The 21,850-nt window shown below is 46.5% G+C and overlaps 1 protein-coding gene across 1 annotated transcript in view; it reads right to left on the bottom strand.

Annotated features, from left to right (window-relative positions):
• Positions 1-21,850, bottom strand: part of CREBRF (CREB3 regulatory factor) — a 42,311-nt gene that overhangs the window by 10,453 nt on the left and 10,008 nt on the right. The window contains exon 2 of the mRNA XM_088475814.1: positions 1,853-2,044. Coding sequence (XP_088331940.1) covers positions 1,853-1,963 — 111 coding nt within the window. The 5' untranslated portion in view covers positions 1,964-2,044. The remainder of the gene's footprint in view (positions 1-1,852; positions 2,045-21,850) is intronic.

Raw genomic sequence — 21,850 nt, forward strand, 5'->3', positions numbered from 1 at the left:
AAAATATGCTGTAAGGTGGAACTCTATATCCATATAATGCGGGGGAGTTGAGCTTAGCCTAGTTTAGGGCCATTACGTTTATTGCCCTTGTCATTCATGTGGTTCTTAAAATCCTTCTCTTGGGTTGGGGGGGGTTTAGTTAGTGTTAGTTAGCTTAAGGGGATAGGGAGGGTATTTTCTCTTTTAAGGGATCCAAGTATGCCTGGGTTGGGGTTAGGCCATACAGGGTGGGGGCTTATGGGGAGGTTTGATTTATATTTATTTAGTTTGGGGTGGGTATATGTATGTTTTTGATATTTGGATAGATGTGGATGTTTTTTATTATGATATTCCCTGTTGCTTTGTTATGGGATCCTTATATTAAGATTGGTAGTGATGGGGTATCTGTATTATTTAAGGGGGAGGAACAAGGATTATATACTGTACTTCTCTCATCTCCGGACTCACTGGCTTGAATGGCGCCTTCAAGTCATTTTTGTTTAAAATTTTAGGTTAAAGTAACATATCCTGATATTTATGTATCATATTCTATTCTTGTGTACATTGCTATGTGTTTCTCCCCAACGTATGTTATATGTATTCTCACATCTGCCTTAATTCAAACATTCTGCATTTTCTATTTGTTGTTGGGTAGTAGTTCAAAAATTCAATAAAGAATGTTCAATTTAACATAGGTCTGGCTAATGCTAACTCTTAATAAATAACATATAATCATAGCTAACATGGCTTTAAGTAGACCTCGGCAAGAGGGGTTACTGTTGGAATTTAGTAAGAGCTTAAGTAATAGGTCTGCCCCACTTGATCATATTTCACCACCAAGGGTGATGTCAACATGGCTATGTTATCCAATAAGGGGAAAGAATAAAGAAAAAAAAAAATCCACACCATCAGAGGGCACCACAGGACTGAAGTGCAAACACAACTAGTAAACTACTCCTCACACCTGACAATACACATTTGCGAGTTCAGTGGTACAAATAGCACAGACCATAAACTAAACAACAGTGAATATGGTTATATTGTTTAATGAATCATACTGACAATGTACTTGACAAATGGATGAGTACAAATGTGCTGTCAACCTAAGGACCTCTATTCTTGAATGCTTGTTTCCAACGGTGAAGGGTTCTGGTGGTTTTGTAAAATTATGGGGTGCATATTCCAGGAATAATTAGTGTGTATTTTCTCTCTTATATGATAATGTCAATCTCTACAAAATGGCACGGAGTGGTATTTCATTCGATGTTGCTGCAGTTGTTTCCTGACAGGAAGGGTGCCTTACCAGGATGACAATGCCCCCCATCCACAGTGCATGTGTGGTTTCTTAATTGTTTGATGAAGGGGACACTAATGTTATCCATATAGATTTCTCAGTCTACAAGGATGAACCCAATAAAGCATTTATCAGGTAATCTTGAATATCACCCATGATAGCTGTTCCACCACTGTCTAACAGGTGTCAGTTAAGTGAGTCTCTTGTGAAATAATGGTGCTGCATGCTTCCGGCACAATTCCAGACATTGGCAGACTCAGTACCGTGGAACGTACAGACTGTAGAGGCTGCACATGATGGCCTATCACCGTAAGTAACTTTATAGTATATTGGTGGTTTCATTTTCTTTTGCCTACCTATGTATTTCACATTACAAGACCACTGGTGAGAGAATTTAAAAAGTAAAGTGAACTCTGTCCAGCAAGGTCATTTTGCTTATCTGCATACAAAACAAACCAGCTGATCATGAAGGCATACATTAAAAGTCATTACATCTTTCTGCTAACTAGAAGTTGTTTCTTTTTAACCTAGTGCTATAGATGACAGCCCCGCTTTATTTGTATGGAACTAGACACTTACCTGAGGCATCTCAAAGTCCAGTCTGTCCAGACTTAATCCTAAATGTATGTTCTTCTCCAGAGGCCTTCTTTCCAACGTTCCCTTCTTATCAGTAGCGAGGAAATGATACATACAACGAAGAGTAGCGGTTTCCCAATTAGAGGTCAAAGGAATCACAGGCACTCCATGCAGAGCCTGTTTTGTGGCCCGCTCCTGAGAGGAAGAAGGAGAAAACCAGCAAGGTAAGAAAATGATCATAGAAAGGAACATGTGACCTAGTGCATTCAAATAATTAGTGGTGAAGAGTGGCTCCCACAGGAGAAATACTCCTCAAAAAGGATTTCTTAAGGTGCATACACACACAACGATTTAGTTAATGAACGATTTTAGTAAACGATTTTCTACCTTGAAAAAATGAACTAAAATCGTTTACTAAAGTTGTTAATTTACTATGTTCATTTAAATGTAATGAACGATTTTTATCAACTACAAACAATTTTTGCATATTAACTTAATGAAAATCGTTGAGTTGACAAGTCTGACTGAACTACAAACGTGAACACGCATGAACAATAATCGTTCAACGTTTGACTCAAAGTGAACGATTTTTTCAAATGATTATCGTTAAACGACACTGTTTAACGATAATCGTTCAAAAAATCGTTGTGTGTGTATGTACCTTTAATATTTCCTCAATAGCAATGAAGATGTTAAGTTCAATTGATTAGGGTCTCCTCTGCAGTTGTATTGCAAAACTTGCCTATATACGAGCAGCCCATGTGTGGAAACGCAGAGTTGTCTTCATCAATTTTAGCCCCAGGTGAGGTTGATTAGATTCAAGTCAAATAAAATAATTCCATTTTTGTAACATCATAGATATCCACTTGGCTTTCAAGTTGCGATGAGAGCTACCATGCGTTCTGATACAGAAGTTTCATCAAAAGCTTTCTGAACCTGGAAGCCAAGCCTACCTTTGGTTGTCATAGTTAAATATCAAAGCCTAGAAAGGTAATCATGCGGTGTTGATTTGTGAAGGGTACCAACTATCTACAAATTTCATTAATGAAATGTATTCTAAATATTGGACCATTTGTCACAACAAATCTCAAGAACAGAGAAAAGTCATATTAATGGTATAGAAGAACCTAGTAAAAACAATGGGCCTGATTCAGCGATGGGCGCTATTGCATAGCCGCTGCGACTTTGCACACAGCGGCTGTGCAATAATATGCTAATGAGTCTAGTGTAAAAAGCAGGGTTCGCAAAATACGCGCTATATCGCGTTTTTACGCGCTGCAGCAACCTGGGGACCCAGTTTTTCAAACTGATGGGGTCCCACAGGCGCTGTGTGTGCTGCAGTAGCTAATTGATGAGCGGTGCAGTCTCCCCGGCCAATCACTGCACGGCGTGCCCTCCGGCCAATCACTGCGCAGAATAATTGAGTCCCACACAAGCACGGAGGACTAAGCTGCTCCTGCCAGAAAGATGGGACTAGTCTGCCGGCAGACACCACGCCATACCGTTGCACCCAGCCAGACTGACATTGTAGATACAGAAGATACTGCCCGAGAGCCGCTATACGGAGTACCGGACTTAAAGTACCACTCCTACATAGGAGCAGTAGGAGGGTGCATTCGGAAGACTGATTACTACATCAATTGTACCCCTTTGCTGTCTATCCTTACCTCCTCCCTAACCTCACTACTGCCCCAGTTGCAATGCTACCCCCCTCCCTAACCCAAGTACTGCCCCCAATATTACCTTCCCCTAACTCCCTCCTTGCCCCCTCGTACTGCCCTAGTTATCTACCCTTACCCCACCCTAACCCCAGTATTGCCTGCCCCTGACCTCTTCCTTGTCCCCAGTACTGCCCTAACTGCTAACAACTCTTTCACCCCTCTACCTCCCATACTGCCCAAGCTGCTATCTACACTTGCCCCCTCTCTACCCCAGCTGCTATCCTGACTAAGCACTTCCCGTAACCCCCTCTTTGCCCCCCCCAGGTACTGCCCTAGCTGCTATCTACCCTTGCCCCCTCCCTACACCCAGCACTGCCTGTCCCTAACCTTCTCCTTGCCCCCAGCACTGTCTCAACAACTGTGTGCATTTACCCCTACCTGCCCCAGCCCTTACTCCCCTCTAGCTTCAGCTCTACCCCAACTTCTCCATGTCTTTTCCCCCAGCTTTACCCCAACCTCCTCAACCCCAACTGCTACATACCCCCCAGCACTGTTCCAACTCCTGCCTGCCCTCAACCCCCATAATATGTGACATGACCCAGAAAAAGTGGTGTAGGACTCCAATTTTTTACAATGAGGGGTCCCTGGGAACCACAATTTTTTCGCTCAGCGCCATCACTGAAAAGACACCTACTGCCAGCATCATAGATCCGAGGGCTGTGCCCAAAGACGCAGCATCACATCACTCTTTCTGAGCATCGATCATCTGAGTAATCCTCAGGTCGGAAGGCACAGGCACTGGTCTCGGCACACCTCCGTTTGCCAACGTTGTCTGACCCTACCCAGAAACTGCTGGTACATGTCAATCATGCTGCGGCCTAGGGAGCCCCGCGAGTGAATCGGTATGATTTACCGGTGGACACGTGCCCGGCGGTTGGAATCCCTACAGCGACATCTCGGCAGAGAAGGAAATTCCGATAGTCAAAGGTAAGTATATACTTACCTATTTCTACCCCCTAACCCTCCCTTAGGGGTGCCTAACCCTAACCTTCCCCCCCAGTGCCTAAACCTAACCCCCCCTTCCCCACAGCCTAAACCTAAGTCCCCTGGGGGGTGTGCCTAACGCTAACCCCCCCCTTCCCCTAGCCTAAACCTATCCTCCCGAGGGGGGGGTGCCTAACCCTAAGTCCCCCCCGGGAACCCTAAACCTAACCCTCCTCCCTCCGCGGCTATCCGTGCTCGGCGCCCCTTCGATCGGGATGGCATATCGACGCCTGTCTTTAGACCCTTGCCGGGATATGGCAGTCGGGAAGCCGGCTGTCAGGATTAGGTCCACCGGCTACCCGACTGCATAACCCTGCAAGCGATCTCTGCATAAGCGCAGATCTCACACCATTGGAAATGTACATAGACAAATCGGGTTTGCATACATCTCTGAATAAGGTTCAATTATTATAGTGGCCGGACTTTATGTAGTAGCAAGAGCTTCAGTGCAACCCTGGGAACTTCCTTTATAGCGGGTGGTTACAGGAGCTTGGTTGATGTTACTGATCACGTGTTTGTTACCCATTCTTAATCAGTGCATCAGTAGCTGCAACCCAGAGTGGCAGCTACTGATAGCTCGATTGTTTTGTTTTTAAGTTTAGTAACAAGAATATAGCAGAATTTGGCGTTATACTGGAGTTAAACAGGATGGAAACAGAAGGAGAACACTAAAGCTGATATCACTGCTACAAGAGGACAAAATCCATCACTCACCAGCGGGTTCTTTTACCCTCTACCGCAAACACCTGCTTTGTACACTGCCTACACATTTCTTACTGAACGGATAGCTTGGATAAGATGGCAGCCAAAAGTACCAATTACAGAGCCGCTCGAAAACCTTGTCTCTCCTTTTCTTAGGATGGCCACTGTGTTACTCACCTATATCACCATTTTATTAACCTGCATTACCATGTACCTTCACCCACACTACACTTAAGCCGAGTACACACTTGTCCAATCTTTGGGAGATACGACTCCCGACCGACCAGTCTGCCCGACATTGGACAGGTGTGTACCCTCCGCCTGTCGGATCTCCTGGTTTTTAATCATGCTTAAAAACTAGGAGACCCGATCGCCGACCAGGCGACCGATTTTGTAGTGTGTAGGCTGCGGAGACCAGAGCTGGCGACCGATCTCCAGTCCTGGCGGTTCAATACACCATCAGCGTGGCGGCGGTGCAGGATCCAGTGGGAGGTGGCTAGAATTACCTATGCACAGTTTGGCAGCGGGCGACGGCGCAACTTCCAATTTAAAAAAAGGCGTTGATAAGCCATTTTTTTTATTCAAAATAGCCGCGGCGAGCCAGTCACGGCTAGCTGCATCATCGCCCACCCCCTTTGTGCCTTCAGTCCTGGCCTTGGGTGCCCTGGAGAGGGGGGACCCCACTTCCCCAGGAATCCCCGGCCTGGGCTGATAGGGAGGGGGATGAATGCTGTGGCATTACCCCCCTGCTAGTGGAGCCTGATGCCGGTTCTGAAAATACGAGGAGACCCCTACTTGTTTTTTTCCTCATATTTTTAGAACCAGTGCCAGAGCCTGGTGCTGGTTCATCAAATATGGGGGACCCCAACAAGTTTTGTTCCCTGTATTTTTTTTAACCAGGGCCAGCTCAAAGAGCCCGGGGCTGGTTATGTCTCTGTGGGGGGAACCCGACACAGTTTTATTTTTTGTATTTTTTTGGGAAACCTAAAATCTTGTCCCCATCCAATAGTCAGGTTATTAATTCTCAACCTCCCCCTCTTCACCATTATAATTAAATTCCTCATTAATAAATCCATTTTCCTGCACAGCCGAATGTATTTTCTTCAGCAGACTGTTTTAGCAGACACAGATTGGGGGTCTGCTGAAAAATTGGATAATGAGTAGTGAGGATTGGATGTAGAAATCTGCAAGCAGGTCTACAGTAGGATTGTATAAACAGTCTGCTCTGCAGTCTGATATGTGTACCCAGCTTTACTGTACTTCAGGTGACTCCACTCTATTCCTAACTAAACCCTTTTTCCCCTCTTCCCTGCCCAACCTACCCTATGACTGCTTCAACCCTCCTGTCACCTCAACTGTTTAGCCTCCACCCCCTCTGCCAACTACTAAAGCTCAATGTTCCTTGAGCTCCTATTGCCTCTCATCACCCTCTCCCTTCACAATTTAAGCTCTCACAGGCTTGGTCCTCTACCTTTTGTCTCATGTCTGTCCTCCTTGTTTGCACCTGTTATGTCTTATGCTAAATTGTTTCTGTATGCTATGTGATTTGTTCTACTACTTGCAACTATGAATTCATTATTCTGATTCTGTGTCTATCTATGCTCACTGTGCTCATTAACGTCTTCTGGATGATTTGTGATGTACTCTATTAACTCATAGTGGGGACATTCGTTTCTCGCACCCATATCTGCCGTCTAAAGTGACTGGGAAATATTCCATTGTTGCACACTTTCACAAAGGGCCAAATGTAATAGGGTGAGAGTTTAGAAAAGTTAGAGTTTCTGACACTTTTTAAACTTTGCCAATGTAATAGAGTCCAAAAACAAAGTAACAGAGCGAACGTGCATGTTTTTTTAGACTTAAAAAACTCACGATTTAAAATCTCATTCAGATGTTTTCCCATTTTGAAGATAAAACTCAACCAATGTGAGAGTTTACTGCTAAACTCTCACAGTTTCTAAACTCTCACCCTATTACATTTGGCCCTATGACTGCGTTTCCCATGCCCAAAATGCATGGTAGTAGCAGCATCTCCCCTGGAAAGTGCCAGTTAAGGTGACAAAAAGCCTGGCACACTGCAGTTAAGGCACCCAAACCAAAAGCCCTACTTTAAGCAGATTTCTGCTCACACCTCAGGAGGCTGCAAGCAGAAATCTGCGATAAGTAATGGCCAACCAAAACAACTCAATAGCTCCCTGTTACTTTAGATAGGTTTGCTCATAGTTTCACTTTGTAATGTGTTTTATTTTGTAAAGGTGCAAGGTAATCCGCTATATATGGCACTGTGGACACTTTGTAGCTCCTTATAAGTGACAAGCTGCCGTACGCGGCATTGCCCGCGTTTAAATCTTCAAGTTATTAAGTTTTAATTATGTGATGTCGTCCAAATTTATTCAGTGGAAGGCCCAGAATAGGCTCCAAGTTCTGCCTGGAGTTCTCCACCATGAGGTCCAACCGTGTCCCCAACCACTCCATTAGGCATCCCAGACAAAATGCTACCCTCTGAAGTTTTCATCTAAATATATCCAGTGGAAGGCCCAGAAAAGGCTCCCTGGGTCAAAGTTCTGCCCAGCATACACCAACGGGAGGTACGACCGGGACCCTAACCCCCTAAAACCCTTGCGGTGGGTTTATCCCAATCGGTGCAGAGGTGTCCGAATGCATAACCGGACAGACAAACAAACCGACCAATGAATTTTATAAATAATAATAATCATATTGCAGGAATCTGCCTGCTTACAATACATAACAAAGAAGGTGGATTCCCCCATGCCTCCATTCTCCTCTTTTAATCCAAACACTGCACCTGTCACATGCAGCCCTATCTACACTTATTCCATACTTGCCTACTCTCCCGGGAACTGCGGGAGGCTCCCGATTTTTCAAATAACCCCCCACACCCCTGGAAGAGTAGGCAGAAGTGAGGAGAATAGTGAAGTGGGCAGAATTTTCCTGGGGATTGGAAATCGGGTGGGTAAGGGTGGGGCTTAGCACCATGAACTGTCTGTACCCGTCCCCCCCATCACCGCCCACCTGCTTCACCTCCCCGGGCTTCTCACGGGGAGGAAAAACTTAGAGTAGGCAAGTATGACTTAATCACACAAGTTGACAGATAACAGTTTTTTATATAATCAGCAGAATTCACTTGAAAAACTCAAAATAAGATGCAAAGATATATTTATCGTGGAGACCTCTGTCAATCTAAGTCTTATGAATCAGAGGCATCAGCCTTTAATTGGAGGTGTATGTTAGCAGATGCCAAATGTGTCAACACAATACAAAAAATGGGATTTTGGTACCTACTGGTAATCCTTTTCTCCGATTCCACAGGGGACACTGGAGGTGATTACGCTGGGGTATAGAGGCGTGGATAACTGGAGCTGGCACTTTAATTTAGATGTGTGAAGCTCCTCCCCCTCTATGCCCCATCACCCCTCAGTTTAGAAAATGAAGACCGAGAGGAGATGGAGAACAAGCGGAGTAAAAAGGAGAGAAGAACACACAATAATCGAATCATATAAGATACGGAACAAGCCGGACAAGCAGGCTAGGAGCGCAGAGGTGGGCGACCAGTGTCCCCTGTGGAATCAGAGAAAAGGATTTACCGGTAGGTACCAAAATCCCATTTTCTCTTTCATCCACTAGGGGACACTGGAGGTGCTTACGCTGAGGACGTCCCAAAGTTTTCCCCACGGGCGGGAGCGCTCTGCGGCACCTGCAGAACAAGGCGGCCAAAACGGGATGCCGAAGCAGCAAACGTAACAAATTTGTAAAACTTGACAAACGTGTGAACTGTAGACCAAGTGGCCGCACACACAACTGTGACGTGGAGGTTCCCCTACCTGCCGCCCATGACGCACCCACAGAACGTGTGGAATGAGCCGAAATGGACGAAGGAGGCAGACGGTCAGCACTAACATAAGCAGACGAGACCCTGACCCCTGTGCTAGCAGGTCCAGCTGAAACACACTGGAGTAAAACAGCCCGAACTGTAGTGCCTCGAAAGCAGCTACCATCTTCCCCAAGAGACGCATACAAAGAAGCAGGGACACCTTCTTTGGACTGAGGACCAGCTGAACTAACAACCGGATATCCCGGGCTTTGTCTATTGAAAGAAAAATCCTCTGTGATGCCGTATCCAAGATCATGCTCAGAGACAGGAGTTTCTGGGATGGATTGAGATTTGATTTCTTCGAAGTTGATTATCCAACCGTTTTGGATTAGAGTGTGATATGTCAGTAAGGCATGATTTGAGAGAAGAGATACCGTAGAGAAGAGATATCGTAAAAATAAGGGATTATGGGCCTGATTCAGACCCGCTGGCGAGCGTCGGGCGCATGCGCGAGACCCGGATAGCGACGGGCAAACACTCACTCTGGGTCTCGTACCAAAGGGGGCGTGCTGTCGATGTTGAGTGACAGCACAGCCCCTTTGGTGGGCGGGCCGGGGGAGTGGCTGCCCAAATGGAGGCGTTCCTATGTGAACGCCTCCGTTTGGGGGCAGCCCCACTGACATCACGAGTGATGTCAGTGGGAGAGATTTCGGCTCTGTGAGACCCTACCACAAGGGTCTCGTCGCAAACCCGATGGTCACGATGGTCTTGACCATCGCGACCATCTTCCTGGCCGCTCACTATAGCTGTGGGTGGTCGCCCACAGCTATGCGAGCGGCCAGGAGGCCGCTCTAAAAAACAAGAAGGCCGGCCCTGATTCAGAGCGAGCGCTCTGTCAGAGCGTCCGGCTCTGAATCAGGGCCTATGTTCACTCCTGATGACCGAAGGAGAGCGATCATGACTGACATGAGTTTGGTGAAGATGCGGGAAGCAGAGGATAACCCGAACGGCAATGCCAGAAACTGATAATGATCTTTCAATATGGCAATACGCAGAAAGGCCTGGAGTGGCTCCCAAATGGAAACATGGAAATAGGCATCCTTAATATACAGGGATAATAGGAACTCCCCTGGTTCCAAGCTCGCAATGACTGACTGCAAAGACTCCATTTTGAAATGATACATCTTCAGATACAGATTCAAGGACTTGAGGTTTAAGATGGGCCTGACCGAGCCATCTGGTTTGGGTACTACAAAACAGGTTTGAGTAAAACCCCATACCTCATTGATGTTCCGGAACTAGCACAGATGATATTACTAAAGACTGGATAGCCTCCTGTAGAACCCTGGCCTTGTCTGCAGGTATTGGCAGAGTTGTAGTGAAGAACAGAGGTGGAGGGGGGGACTTCGAAGTCTATTCGGTACCCCAGGGAATTTAGTCTCGTCGGATGCACGGTTCTGAAGAGGTCTGGTTCCAAACTTGTTCAAAGTTTTGCAGGCGGGCTCCCACTGCAAGAGGTCCCAGGTGGAACGGAAGATCGTTATGCCACCTGTTTCTCAGCTAGTTTAGGCTCCTGTCTACGTGCAACAGTGTGTGGGCGACCTCTACCTCTGCCACCTCTTGGTTGCATGGAAGCACCTCTGGCTCTACCACAAATGGAATATGGGTCACAAAAGGAATTAAACGAAGGTCCAGTGTAAGATCTTCTGGGAGCCGGTGCAGTTGACGGGAGGAAGGAAGACTTACCCCCTATGGCTTGGGATATCCATTTGTCTAATTCCGGCCCGAAAAGCATGTCGCCAGTGAATGGTAGACCCTCCACCGCATGCTTGGATTCAGCGTCCGCTTGCCAAGCGCGCAACCAGAGGGCTCTGCAGCTGGAAATCGCAGAAGCAGATATGCGAGCACTAATCTGATATCTTTTGAAGCTTCTCCTAGGTAAACTGCAGACTCACATGTTCTGCTAGTAGACGTAACTCTGCTCTGGAAGTACCGGAATCCAAATCTGTAATCAACCGGTCAGCCCAGGAAGCCTCAGTCTTGTTAACCCAAGCGGTAACAAGTGTGGGCCTAAGTTGAGCACCAGCTGCAGTATAAATAGATCTGAGCGTTGTCTCCAACTTACGATCTGAAGGATCTTTTAGTACTGTAGCTCCCGGTACTGGGAGTGCGGTACGGGAGACTGACGCATCTACTGGAAGGGGTATTTCCCACTTCTCCATCATGGATGATGGAAAAGGGTAGCTAAACGGAAACCGGCGCGGAATTTGGAACCATTTATCTGGTTGTTTCCAGGCCACTGAGAGCTGCTGTTGAAGTTGCTGTGAGAACGGAAAAACCGCCGAGCTTGTTCATGAAATAATTCACTCCTGGGATGCAGGAATTGTATCCTCGGGTAAATTCTGTGTTTTTCTGACCGCCAAAATGAGAGATTCCACCCCGGGAGAGGTGGGCTCTAACTCCTGAGGGGTACCGTCCTGTAAATCTACCTCCAATTCACCCTCTTCGGTATCCTCCTTAGTGAGGAATTTTTCATCCGACTCCGCTGACTGGAGAACAGTTGATAGAGGACGCTTTTGTGTCGATCTTTGGTAGGAAGTGGAGGGTGCAGACGCCGCTGTACCCATATCCTGTACCAGGGTGTCTAGAGACTTGGTTAACCCCGCCACCCAGGGAGGCTGAGACTTACGTACCTCTGCTAACTCGGATGTTAAGTCTGACATAACTCCTACCATGTCAGCAGCCCACGGAGGAGCAGGTGAGGCAGCAAAAGCCATAGATGGATCTATTGCTATACAAGCATCACATAACGTGGACCCACTGGCATGCGGTTTGGTTAGTTTGTTGTTAAACTTTGAACAGACAAACATTTTCTGAGAAGCCTTCGTTCTGTTTGGCATGGATACACACAGTCACCACACACAGAGGGACAGAGTAAAGAAACAGACGGCTGGTTTGGGACACAGAGGAGGAGATACACCCCACTCCCTTCCCACAGATCAGATTCCATGCACTTACACCCCAGTGAATTACTCATAGCCTCTGTACCAGGGATGTAATCAGGTCAGCCTTCTGTGTAATGCACTCTGCCTGCCAAGGATCCTGTTAAAACTGCACACTTCCTGGTTGAAGGAGAGATGCAGCATTAGCAACAAGAAAAAACGGCAGCCACGCTGTTTTACACAGCCGCTTGCCGCGTAGAGGAAAGAGCCCGTGCTGCCTAAGCTCCGCCCCCTTTTTAATGCCCCGAGGGCTCCAAAGATGGCTGCTATCTGTGGCCATTTCCTCCTCCTCCGTGTGTATCAGCGGGGAGAGGGAGAAGCAGGAAGCCGCGCTGTAGCGCTATTCTTCCTAACCCAGCGCAGGCACTTCTTACTAAGTGCTGAGATAGCACTGGGCAGCGGGGCTGGAGCCGGGGGATGTGCAGCGCTGATACTCACTGCGTGTACCCGCTGAGGTCTCTCTCTGCAATCGGCTTCAGCACTCTCTTCTTCCTGTGCGGTGTGCGATAAGGAGCTGTCAGTGCTTTTAATCTAAGCACTGTGCACTCCTTCCTGCTTCAAATAAGACAGGGCGCCAGGTACCCGGACCTCACCTTTAAAGAGGTGACGAAGGGTACCTAATAAGTGTAAAAAGGATGTAATAAAATAATAAATAATAAATGTATTGCTGGATCACAGCAGATTGTGACCAGCTCCTAGGGCACATATTCTAAACTGAGGGCTGATGGGGCATAGAGGGGGAGGAGCTTCAAACTTCTAAATTATTGTGCAAACTCCAGTTATCCACGCCTCTATACCCCAGCGTAAGCACCTCCAGTGTCCCCTAGTGGATGAAAGAGAAAAGATGCCCAAATGACGCATGTTAATATGCTTAAAGGAAAACCTTAGGATAATCAATGTCTACATATCAATGAGTAAGGGCATAAAAGCTTATCTGCTGGACATCAGTGGCTGCAGGCATCCAGTTTACGAGCAACATTGACTTATGACACACCTGTTACAATGAGCTCTGCGCCCTGCAGAAGCACACGATGGTCCCGACATCACACTACATAAGTATCAATGCAAAAAGCTGGAAGGTCCTTTCTTATCTGCACCACAAAACAGCAAAGCAACTCCAAATGGGTAATGAATGACTCCAGAATCAGTATCATCCTCCCCAAACTAATGCTAGCTTGGACACAGCTTACGTGTGACCTCCCGCTTATAGGTGCATAAGGAGGCATATATGTGAATATGTGCATAAGGCGGCATATCCTTTTCATCTGCGAAAGGGCAGGTACAACTACAAACTGTTGGTGATGACTTGATGTAGATTCGGACACATTTTAAGATTTAGGCTATGCATACATAAGCAAATATGCAATTTTAGCACAAACTATTTTTGGAGTAAATAGCACCAGGCACAATGTGGTAAAGTGCATTTTTACAGGTGTTAAAAAAAATAATGTGTATATAGCATAAGAGCGCTACAGTAGAAGATTACAAAAAGCAGAGTTATGGTATACTTAACTTTTCTTCGAGGGCCACAGGGATACCATGGGGATATTATGGTTGGAGAGACCAGGCACCAAACTGTTAAAGCTTCAGCTCCCAGGATGCCTCGGGTCCTCCTCCATATATACCCCACTCCTAACCCTTCAGTTTAGTTAACAAGCCTCAAGGCAGGAGAAGGAAAGCGGAGAAGAGCAATCGTACACCAGAAACACTCTTACACAAGATGAGGGAATCTGTGACTGAAAGAAAAAAAATGACCCATGCAGCCAGGTGCATTAGGGTGGGTGCCCTGTGGACCCTATGTACCTTGAAGAAAAGGAGTCATCTAGGTAAGTCTACCATAACTGTGATTTCTTCTTCGGGATCCACAGGGATACCATGGGGATGTCCTAAAGCAGTTCCCCTAGGGTGGGGGACACTCCTGAGCAAAAAGGAGAACTCTTCGCCCAAAGGAAGCTTCCTGAGAGGCAAAAGTATCAAAGGCATAGAACCTTAAAAAAAAGTGTGGATAGTAGACCACGTGGCTGCCTTGCCCAATTGTTCCGCAGAGGCACTATGGCTAAATGCCCACGATGGCCCTACAGACCGAGTATAATGTGCTGTCACCATGCTTGGAACAGTGAGATCAGCCTATGTGTACACCTGAGAGATAGTCATGCGCAGTCATCTCGCCAGAGTCTGCTTATTAGCTGGCCATCCTCGTTTGTGAAAACCATACAATACAAAAAGAGCATTTGATTTTCTAACAGAGTTTGTATGCTCCACATAGATATGGAGAGCACGAACTACATCCAGGGAGGCTTTCATCTACAGAAAGATCTGGAGCCTGAAAAGCTGGAACAACAATTTCTTTATTCACATGAAAACGGGACACCTTAGGAAGGTAACCCTCCCTTGTATGAAAAACAGCTTTATCCTGGTAAAAAAAATCATAATTGGGGAGCTACCAAATCAGAGACCCTGTGAGCAGAAGAGATAGTGAGAAGAAAAGGTGTCTTCGCTGTTAACCACTTCAAATCTAGAGGTTCAAATGGGGGAGCTTGTAGCCCTTTAAGAACCAAAGACAAATCCCACGGTGCTACCAGTGGAACAAAAGGAGGCTGAACTCGCAGAACTCCTTGGAAAATTTTTTTTAGCATCTTGTAATGAAGCAATCTTCTTTTGGAACCAGACTGACCGTGCAGAAACCTGCACTCTCAAAGTGGCCAGGCGGAGACCACTATCTAATCCCGCCTAAAGAAAAGCCAGTACCCTGGAAATCTTGAACAACTTAGGATCATATTTCCTATGGGAACACCATTGATCAATAGAATGCCAAACTCTGTAATAGATGAGGGCAGAGGCAGGTTTCCGTGCCTTAAGCATTGTTTGAATTACAGAACTGGAAAAACCTTCCACTCTTAGAATTGAAGAGCCACCCCGTCAAAGCCAGACGAGGTCAATTTGGACGTCGGCAGGGTCCCCGCGTTAGCAGATCCTGCCATAGAGGAAGCGGATACGTAATGTCTACTGACAGATTCTGTACGTCGGTGAACCAATGACGTCTGGGCCAATCCGGAGCCACCCGTATTACTGTTCCGCCTTCCTGCTTGAGAACTTATGGGAGGAGGGAGATCGGAGAAAATAGATACACCAGCTTGAAGTCCCATCTTACTGCCAGAGTGTCCACGAAGACTGCTGATGAGTCTCTGGACCAGTCATGAGATCTCTCTCTGGTAGACCCCATTTGTTTACCACAAAATGAAACACTCCCGGGTGGAGACACCATTCTCCGGCGTGTTTGTCCTGGCGACTTAAGAAGTCTGCTTCCCAATTGAGTACTCCCGGTATGAATATTGCTGAGATGGCCAGAAGATGACATTCTGCCCAAATCAGAACCCTTGTCACCTCTTTCATGGCTGCGCAACTGCTTGTGCCTCCCTGATGATTGAGGTAGGCCACTGTTGTTGCATTGTCGGACTGGATCAGGACCGGCTTGCCGTGGAGCAGGTCCTGTGCCATGACAAACACTTTGTATACTGCTCGCAGTTCCAGAATATTTATTGGCAGAGGACTTTCCTGATTTGTCCATCTTCCCTGAAAGGTGTGATGACCTGTCACTGCTTCCCATCCGCGAAGACTGGCATCTGTGGTGAGAAGCACCAAATTTGGAATCCAGAATGAGCGCCCTTTGTTCAGATGATCCTTTCTCAGTCACCACAGGAGGGAGTGACAAACCTCTAAAGTAAGAAGGATCCTCTGGGCCCTTATTAGATGATACTGTTCTTTCCACTTGGACAGAATCAATCTTTGCAGAGGCCTGGAATGGAACTGATCATACCCCACAATATCAAAGGTGGATACCATGGACCCCAGGACCTGCATTGCTAGCAGAATGTATACCCTTCACTTGCTTAGCAGCTTGCGTATTCGCAATGATAGGGCCACAATCTTGTCCTCTGGCAGAAACACCATCTGTGGCCGAGAAATCAGAAGAGCTGCCAGATGTTCCATCTGCAGTGTTGGATAAAGTGATGATTTCTTCCAATTGATGATCCAGCCGTGCTTTTGTAAGCAGGCTATGGTCAATTGAAGATGGTTTTGCAAAACAGCTGGAGTCTGTGCCAATATCAGAAGGTCGTCCATATATGGCAGAATTCTGACTCCCTGACGCCTGAGATAGGCAGTCACGACTGCCATTATTTTGGTAAATATCCGGGGAGCCATAGATGGGCCAAAGGGTAGAGCCTGAAATTGGTAATGTTGCTGAAGGACAGCAAACTGGTGGGATGGTATAATAGGCACATGCAGATATGCATTCGGTTTCTGAACCAGAAATATAGTGGAATAATAATCCCTTCCCTGTTGCGACACAGGAACCGGGATTATTACCCCCACCTGCAGCAGGGAGTGAATGGCTTATTGGAGGGCCAAGGCAGCATCCGATTGAGGATTTGCGCAAAAAAAACTTCTGGGGAGGATGCCTCCTGAAAGTGAGGGTATACCCCCCAGAGACCACTTCCTGGACCCAGGCATCTTTTGTTGTTTGATGCCAATAATCCACAAACTGATCCCTCAGGAGGAGGCCCGCTCCATCAGGCCGAGGGTTTGTTAGTCCCTTAGGACAGAAGGACCGAAAAGAAACCTGCTTAGACTTTATAACCCTGGATGGCAGACCTGCTGATTTTGAAGCCGCCAGAGTAGCTATTATCTTATTTAACTCTGCTCCAAAAAGTACCCTTCCATAGAAAGGTAAGGTTTCCAGCGCCCTCTTTGATCCTGTATCAGCTTTCCAGGATCTTAACCAGAGGACCCTGCGTGCCACTATTTAAGCTGCTGATGCTTTAGAAGCTAAAATTACAGCATCTATTGCAGCTCCTCCCAGATAGGAAGCCACTTCCCATATGTGGGAGATATACATCATCCGTTCTCTGGTAGCATCTGATAGAGAATCTTCCAATGCTCCCATCCATTCTTCAACAGTTTTGGCTACCCAGGCTTCAGCCATAGCTGGACGAGTAACAGCTCCAGATGATTAGAATATTGTCTTAAGACATGCTTACATATTTCTAATCTGTGGAATCCTTCAGAAAAGATGCTGAATGAATAGGTAATGTAGCATTTCTGATTAAATGCATTACATGAGCATCCACAGTATGAGATACCTCCCTCTTAGTACATAGAGAAGCTGGAAAAGGATACAACGATGTTATTCTATTATTCACATAAAATTGTTTGTCCGGGTTACCCCATGCCTCATCCATAAGCTCAGTGAACTGTTCAGATGCAGGAAACTCCGTACTAGCCACCTTCCGGTGAGGATTAAACATTGGAGCCTTCTTACTATGAGCTGGTTCATCATCCTGAATATCTAGGACTGACTTAGCCACCTTCACCAAAGGAGGAACATCCCACTGTGGATGGATGATCCTCCTCCCCGAGCTAGACCCTGCGCATCATCTGATTCCTATGATGATGCGTCTGAATCCATATGTTGGGCAGACTGATGAAAAGCTAACTTGCGCTTAGGCGCCTTAGTCACTACTGGTCTGTTAACATTAGATGGTGCCATACTCTGACTAGAATGGCCATAAACATCCTTCCAGGAAGGATGCATATGAGGTGCAAGCATAGCATGCTGTGGACAACCCATCCAAGGAGGCATCATAGGCGCAGCCATACGATCCACAACCTGCTTCATTGCCTGGGACAAAGATGAGACCCAAGATATCTCTTGTCCAGAGACAGGTAAACAGGACTGGTGAGGTGGCTCTTTATAACAGACAACACACAAACCATCCACATAAGCCGTACATGATTTACATGAAACCAGCACAGTTAGCTCCCCTTCCTGTTTCCCTTTATTTTTGACATGTTAAATAAAGGCAACGATTGCAATGTTATGTTACAGCCTTCACAAAATCTTAATGAATATGAAAGTACTCAGAGAAAAACCTCCACCCCAGAGGATGTAGAGAAAAAAAAAAGTGATAGTTATAATTGACAGACAGAAATAAAAGACAGTGTCAATACAGCAGCTAGCAAACAGTCACATACAATGCATATGTAATATAATTACAATCGACTCTAGATCAACTACACAAACACAAAAGGAATGGTAGGATATAGAGCACTATATACCTTAACCAAGGGAGAGGTATACAGGGAGACTGACCCAAACCCTCCTGAGACCAACAGCTACAGAGCGCACTGATCGTGGACCGTGAGGATCTCAAATACACGTGGAGGGTGGGCGAGGCAACCCAGATTTGCAAAACCCTTCGTAGGGACCTCTGGGTCGGGGGAGCACCTACCTCCCCTAAGCTATGTTAACCAGCTGGGTACGCTGGCCTCGTGGCAGCAGAAGAGTCTGCTGCTAATCCCCGGCGTCAGACGATAAGGCCCCGGTGGTGTAGCGAGGACGCGGACAATACAGGGCCATGTCTGCAGCGGCTTCTGGTGCGTCTCAGACACCAGAAGCAAGGACTGCGGCACGAGATTCCCCGTAAGCGAGGAATCGCCTTACCTGACATTTCCGTGCGTCTGGGTCGCAGCATAGCTTCTAGCAAGCTCAGCCGCGACCTGCCGGAATCACCAGCCCAGTTACTGGTGTTGCAGCCCGGCAGAGGTAGATGGAGTTGCAATACATGCGTCTTAATTCAGACGTTTAGTACTGCCAACTCAAAAACAGAAAAATAAAACTTAAAATAAAAGCTTAGGACTGAGCAGTTCCCTGTTACAAAGGTGCGTCTTGATCCTGCCGCACCAAGCGAACTGAAGTCCTATGGCTGGAGGCGGGGTATATATGGAGGAGGACCCGAGGCATCCTGGAAGTTGAAGCTTTAACTGTTTGGTGCCTGGTCTCTCCAACCATAATATCCCCATGGTATCCCTGTGGATCCCTATGGACCACGAAGAAGAAATTAAATAGTTTAAAAATACATCAAAGTTTCCATCTCTGATACCGAAGTGGAACGAATACAAATACCTAGTGGTACAGGTTGAGTCTCCCATATCCGTAATTCTATTAACCAAAATATTCCAAAAACCGAAGTTTTTTTGGGCAGCCGTGACGTCATGACGTGACCTGGCGTCATGACGTCACAGATCAATGACCAATCATTAGCGGCGTGGGCATGGTCTATATGCCGCGCTCCCCCCACTGTAGCGCAAGCCAGGCACTTCGTGACACCCGCTGGACTCCCCCGCAGCACCTGATGTACCCTATTGCAGGACCTACCCCCGCCGCACATGCCGGGCCTCAAGTGACACCTGCCGGATCACTCACGACATCCACTGGACACCCCAGCAGCACACACCAGGCCTCCTGTGACACCTGCCGGACCCCTCCGCTGCACACGCCAGGCCTCCTGTGACATCTCCTGGACCCCCCTGCAAGGTATTCTATTAACCAAAATTATCCAAAATCCAAAATGCTCCCGGTCCCGAGCATTTCGGATATGGGAGACTCAACCTGTATTGTCAATAATACTGCTGTCTATTTCATTTATTAAAGTTACAGTAGAGGCGATTACAGCATTGCTGGACATTTGGAGCTTTAAGGAGGCCTGTCATAATTGTTCATGTATTAATGAATTCTAACAACTATTATATTTTGTTTGGGTTTAGTATATGTTTAATAAGCCATCTAACAAAACAAACTGCCCCACATTAAAACAATAACTTCTAGAAATAAAATATCAGATCCACATAAACAAATTCTCTTTCAAGCCTGGGTTTTTAAATCAGGAGATAATAAATAATCATAGTCCTTGCCAAGCCATAAGTTCTGGTAAATGTAATCTCATTTAACAAATAAAATAACCAACAATAAGGACTCCTTAGGTCAGGGGTCTTCAACCTTTAAGGAAGTGTGGGCCACATTAAAAAAATTGACGAAGCCGAGGGCCACTAAGCTATACTGCGGTAATTAGACTCTGCCCCCTCCTCACACAATTATGACCCATAACTGCACCCTTCTTCTACAATTTTAATTATATCCCATAACTGCCCCCCCCTGCAGTGCCCCTTATACAGCACCCCAGTAGTGGTCCCCTTATGCAGTGCCCCCAATAGTGGTCCCCCCTATACAGTGCCTCCAGTAGTGCCCTTTATATAGTGCCCCCCCTATACAGTGCCCCCCAGGAGTCATGACGTCTCTCCCATCACCCACTGCGGGAGCCGGAAGATGGAGCTCATGAGTGAGCTCCAGCCCGGCTCCTGCAGTGGACGCATCAGCCAGTTAGAGTCTGTCTGACTCTCATTGGCTGGATGCCAAAGCAACACACTGCCGGCGGTGGCGTGCTCGTTTTTTGTGTGTAATGCAGACTGCATTCACTGCGGTCTGCACTACAGTAACCAACAACGGGCCACGGGGAACAGCTCCGCGGGCCACGGGTTGAAGACCCCTGCCTTAGGTCATAGGTTCTCAAACTCGTTCCTCAGTACCCCAAACAATTTGAAGCGCATCATGCTACAGGAAGGTTAGTTACACATTGAGAACACTGAAGACCGTGCAAGTCTTTCCAGACTCCCCCAAAGATCAGATCATATGATGTAAATTGCAAATAACCCAAAAGACAGATGTCTTTCGAACAATGGTACATGTTAAAGTTCATGGCTCCACCATCCAAAAAACTCAAGTATGTTTTTACAAGTCTCCATCTCCGCCCAAAAATACAGAATAGTACAAATTGCAAAGCTGTATCGAAATGAAATACAAGACTTCTAGAACACTGTCTGCAAAAACCAACAGTCATTCATGTTGGCTGAGGAGACGATGACTTGGAGGTGCTTTGCAGCCACAGGTCAAGGACATCTCACAACTATTAAGTCTACCACAAACCCTTCTATACACAAGTGTATTCTAACCCAAAACTAAATCTTGGCCGAAATTGACTGGATGACTGGAAAATGGAAGAGTCAAGGTTTTGAAATGGCCAAGTTAAAGTCCAGATCTTAACCCTATTTGATGTGGCATGACCTAAGTAGGCTGTACATAACCATAGGCTCTGGAACATCATCAAAATGAAGCAGTGCTCTAAGGAGTTGGTAAAAATTTTTCATATATAATGTTACTGATCCATAAACACACACATAAAAGAATTACTTCAAGTTATTCCTGCTAAATCGCAGGATGTACTATTTCAGATATAGGTTTGACATAAATATACAAAATGAAGGATCCCTAAGTATAACACATGTAAAATCAGTTATGGGATCATGGTCAGATGAGGTTAGATGTATCAAACATTGATCTTGCTGAAGGCAAGATGATTTTTTTTTACGGAATGGGTATGTAATGCAGGCTGTCAGAATGCCTCCTGTCACAATTCCGACAGAGGCATCCCGATGGTTGGTATCCCGAAAGGGGTCGGGTAAGTATACTTACGCTTCCCCCCTTCTCCCCCTAACCCTCCCTTCTTGTAGCCTAACCCAAACCCTCCCCGCACCCTAACACTCCCCCCGTTAGTGCTTAAACCTAACCCTAACACCCCCCAGTGGTGCCTAACCCTAACCCTCCCCCCTAGGGTTGCCTAATCCTAACCTCCCCCCACCTAAACCTAACCTAACCCCTTAGTTCGGGCACGCGTCCTCCTGGATTCTGGCATCGGGATTAAGATAGGCGTTGGTATTTCAACGCCTATCTTCTTAAGTCCCTTGTCAGGATTCCAGCGTCGGGATTGAGACCGCGGCTGCGACATAACTACATCCCTGTTTTTACATGTCAGGACATAATTTAACAGATGTAAAAAAAAAATGTGTACGTCTTCATATGACTGTA

Source organism: Taudactylus pleione, unplaced genomic scaffold, assembly GCF_031769625.1.
Source record: "Taudactylus pleione unplaced genomic scaffold, aTauple2 ptg000178l, whole genome shotgun sequence".
In the NCBI taxonomy this organism is placed as follows: domain Eukaryota; kingdom Metazoa; phylum Chordata; class Amphibia; order Anura; family Myobatrachidae; genus Taudactylus; species Taudactylus pleione.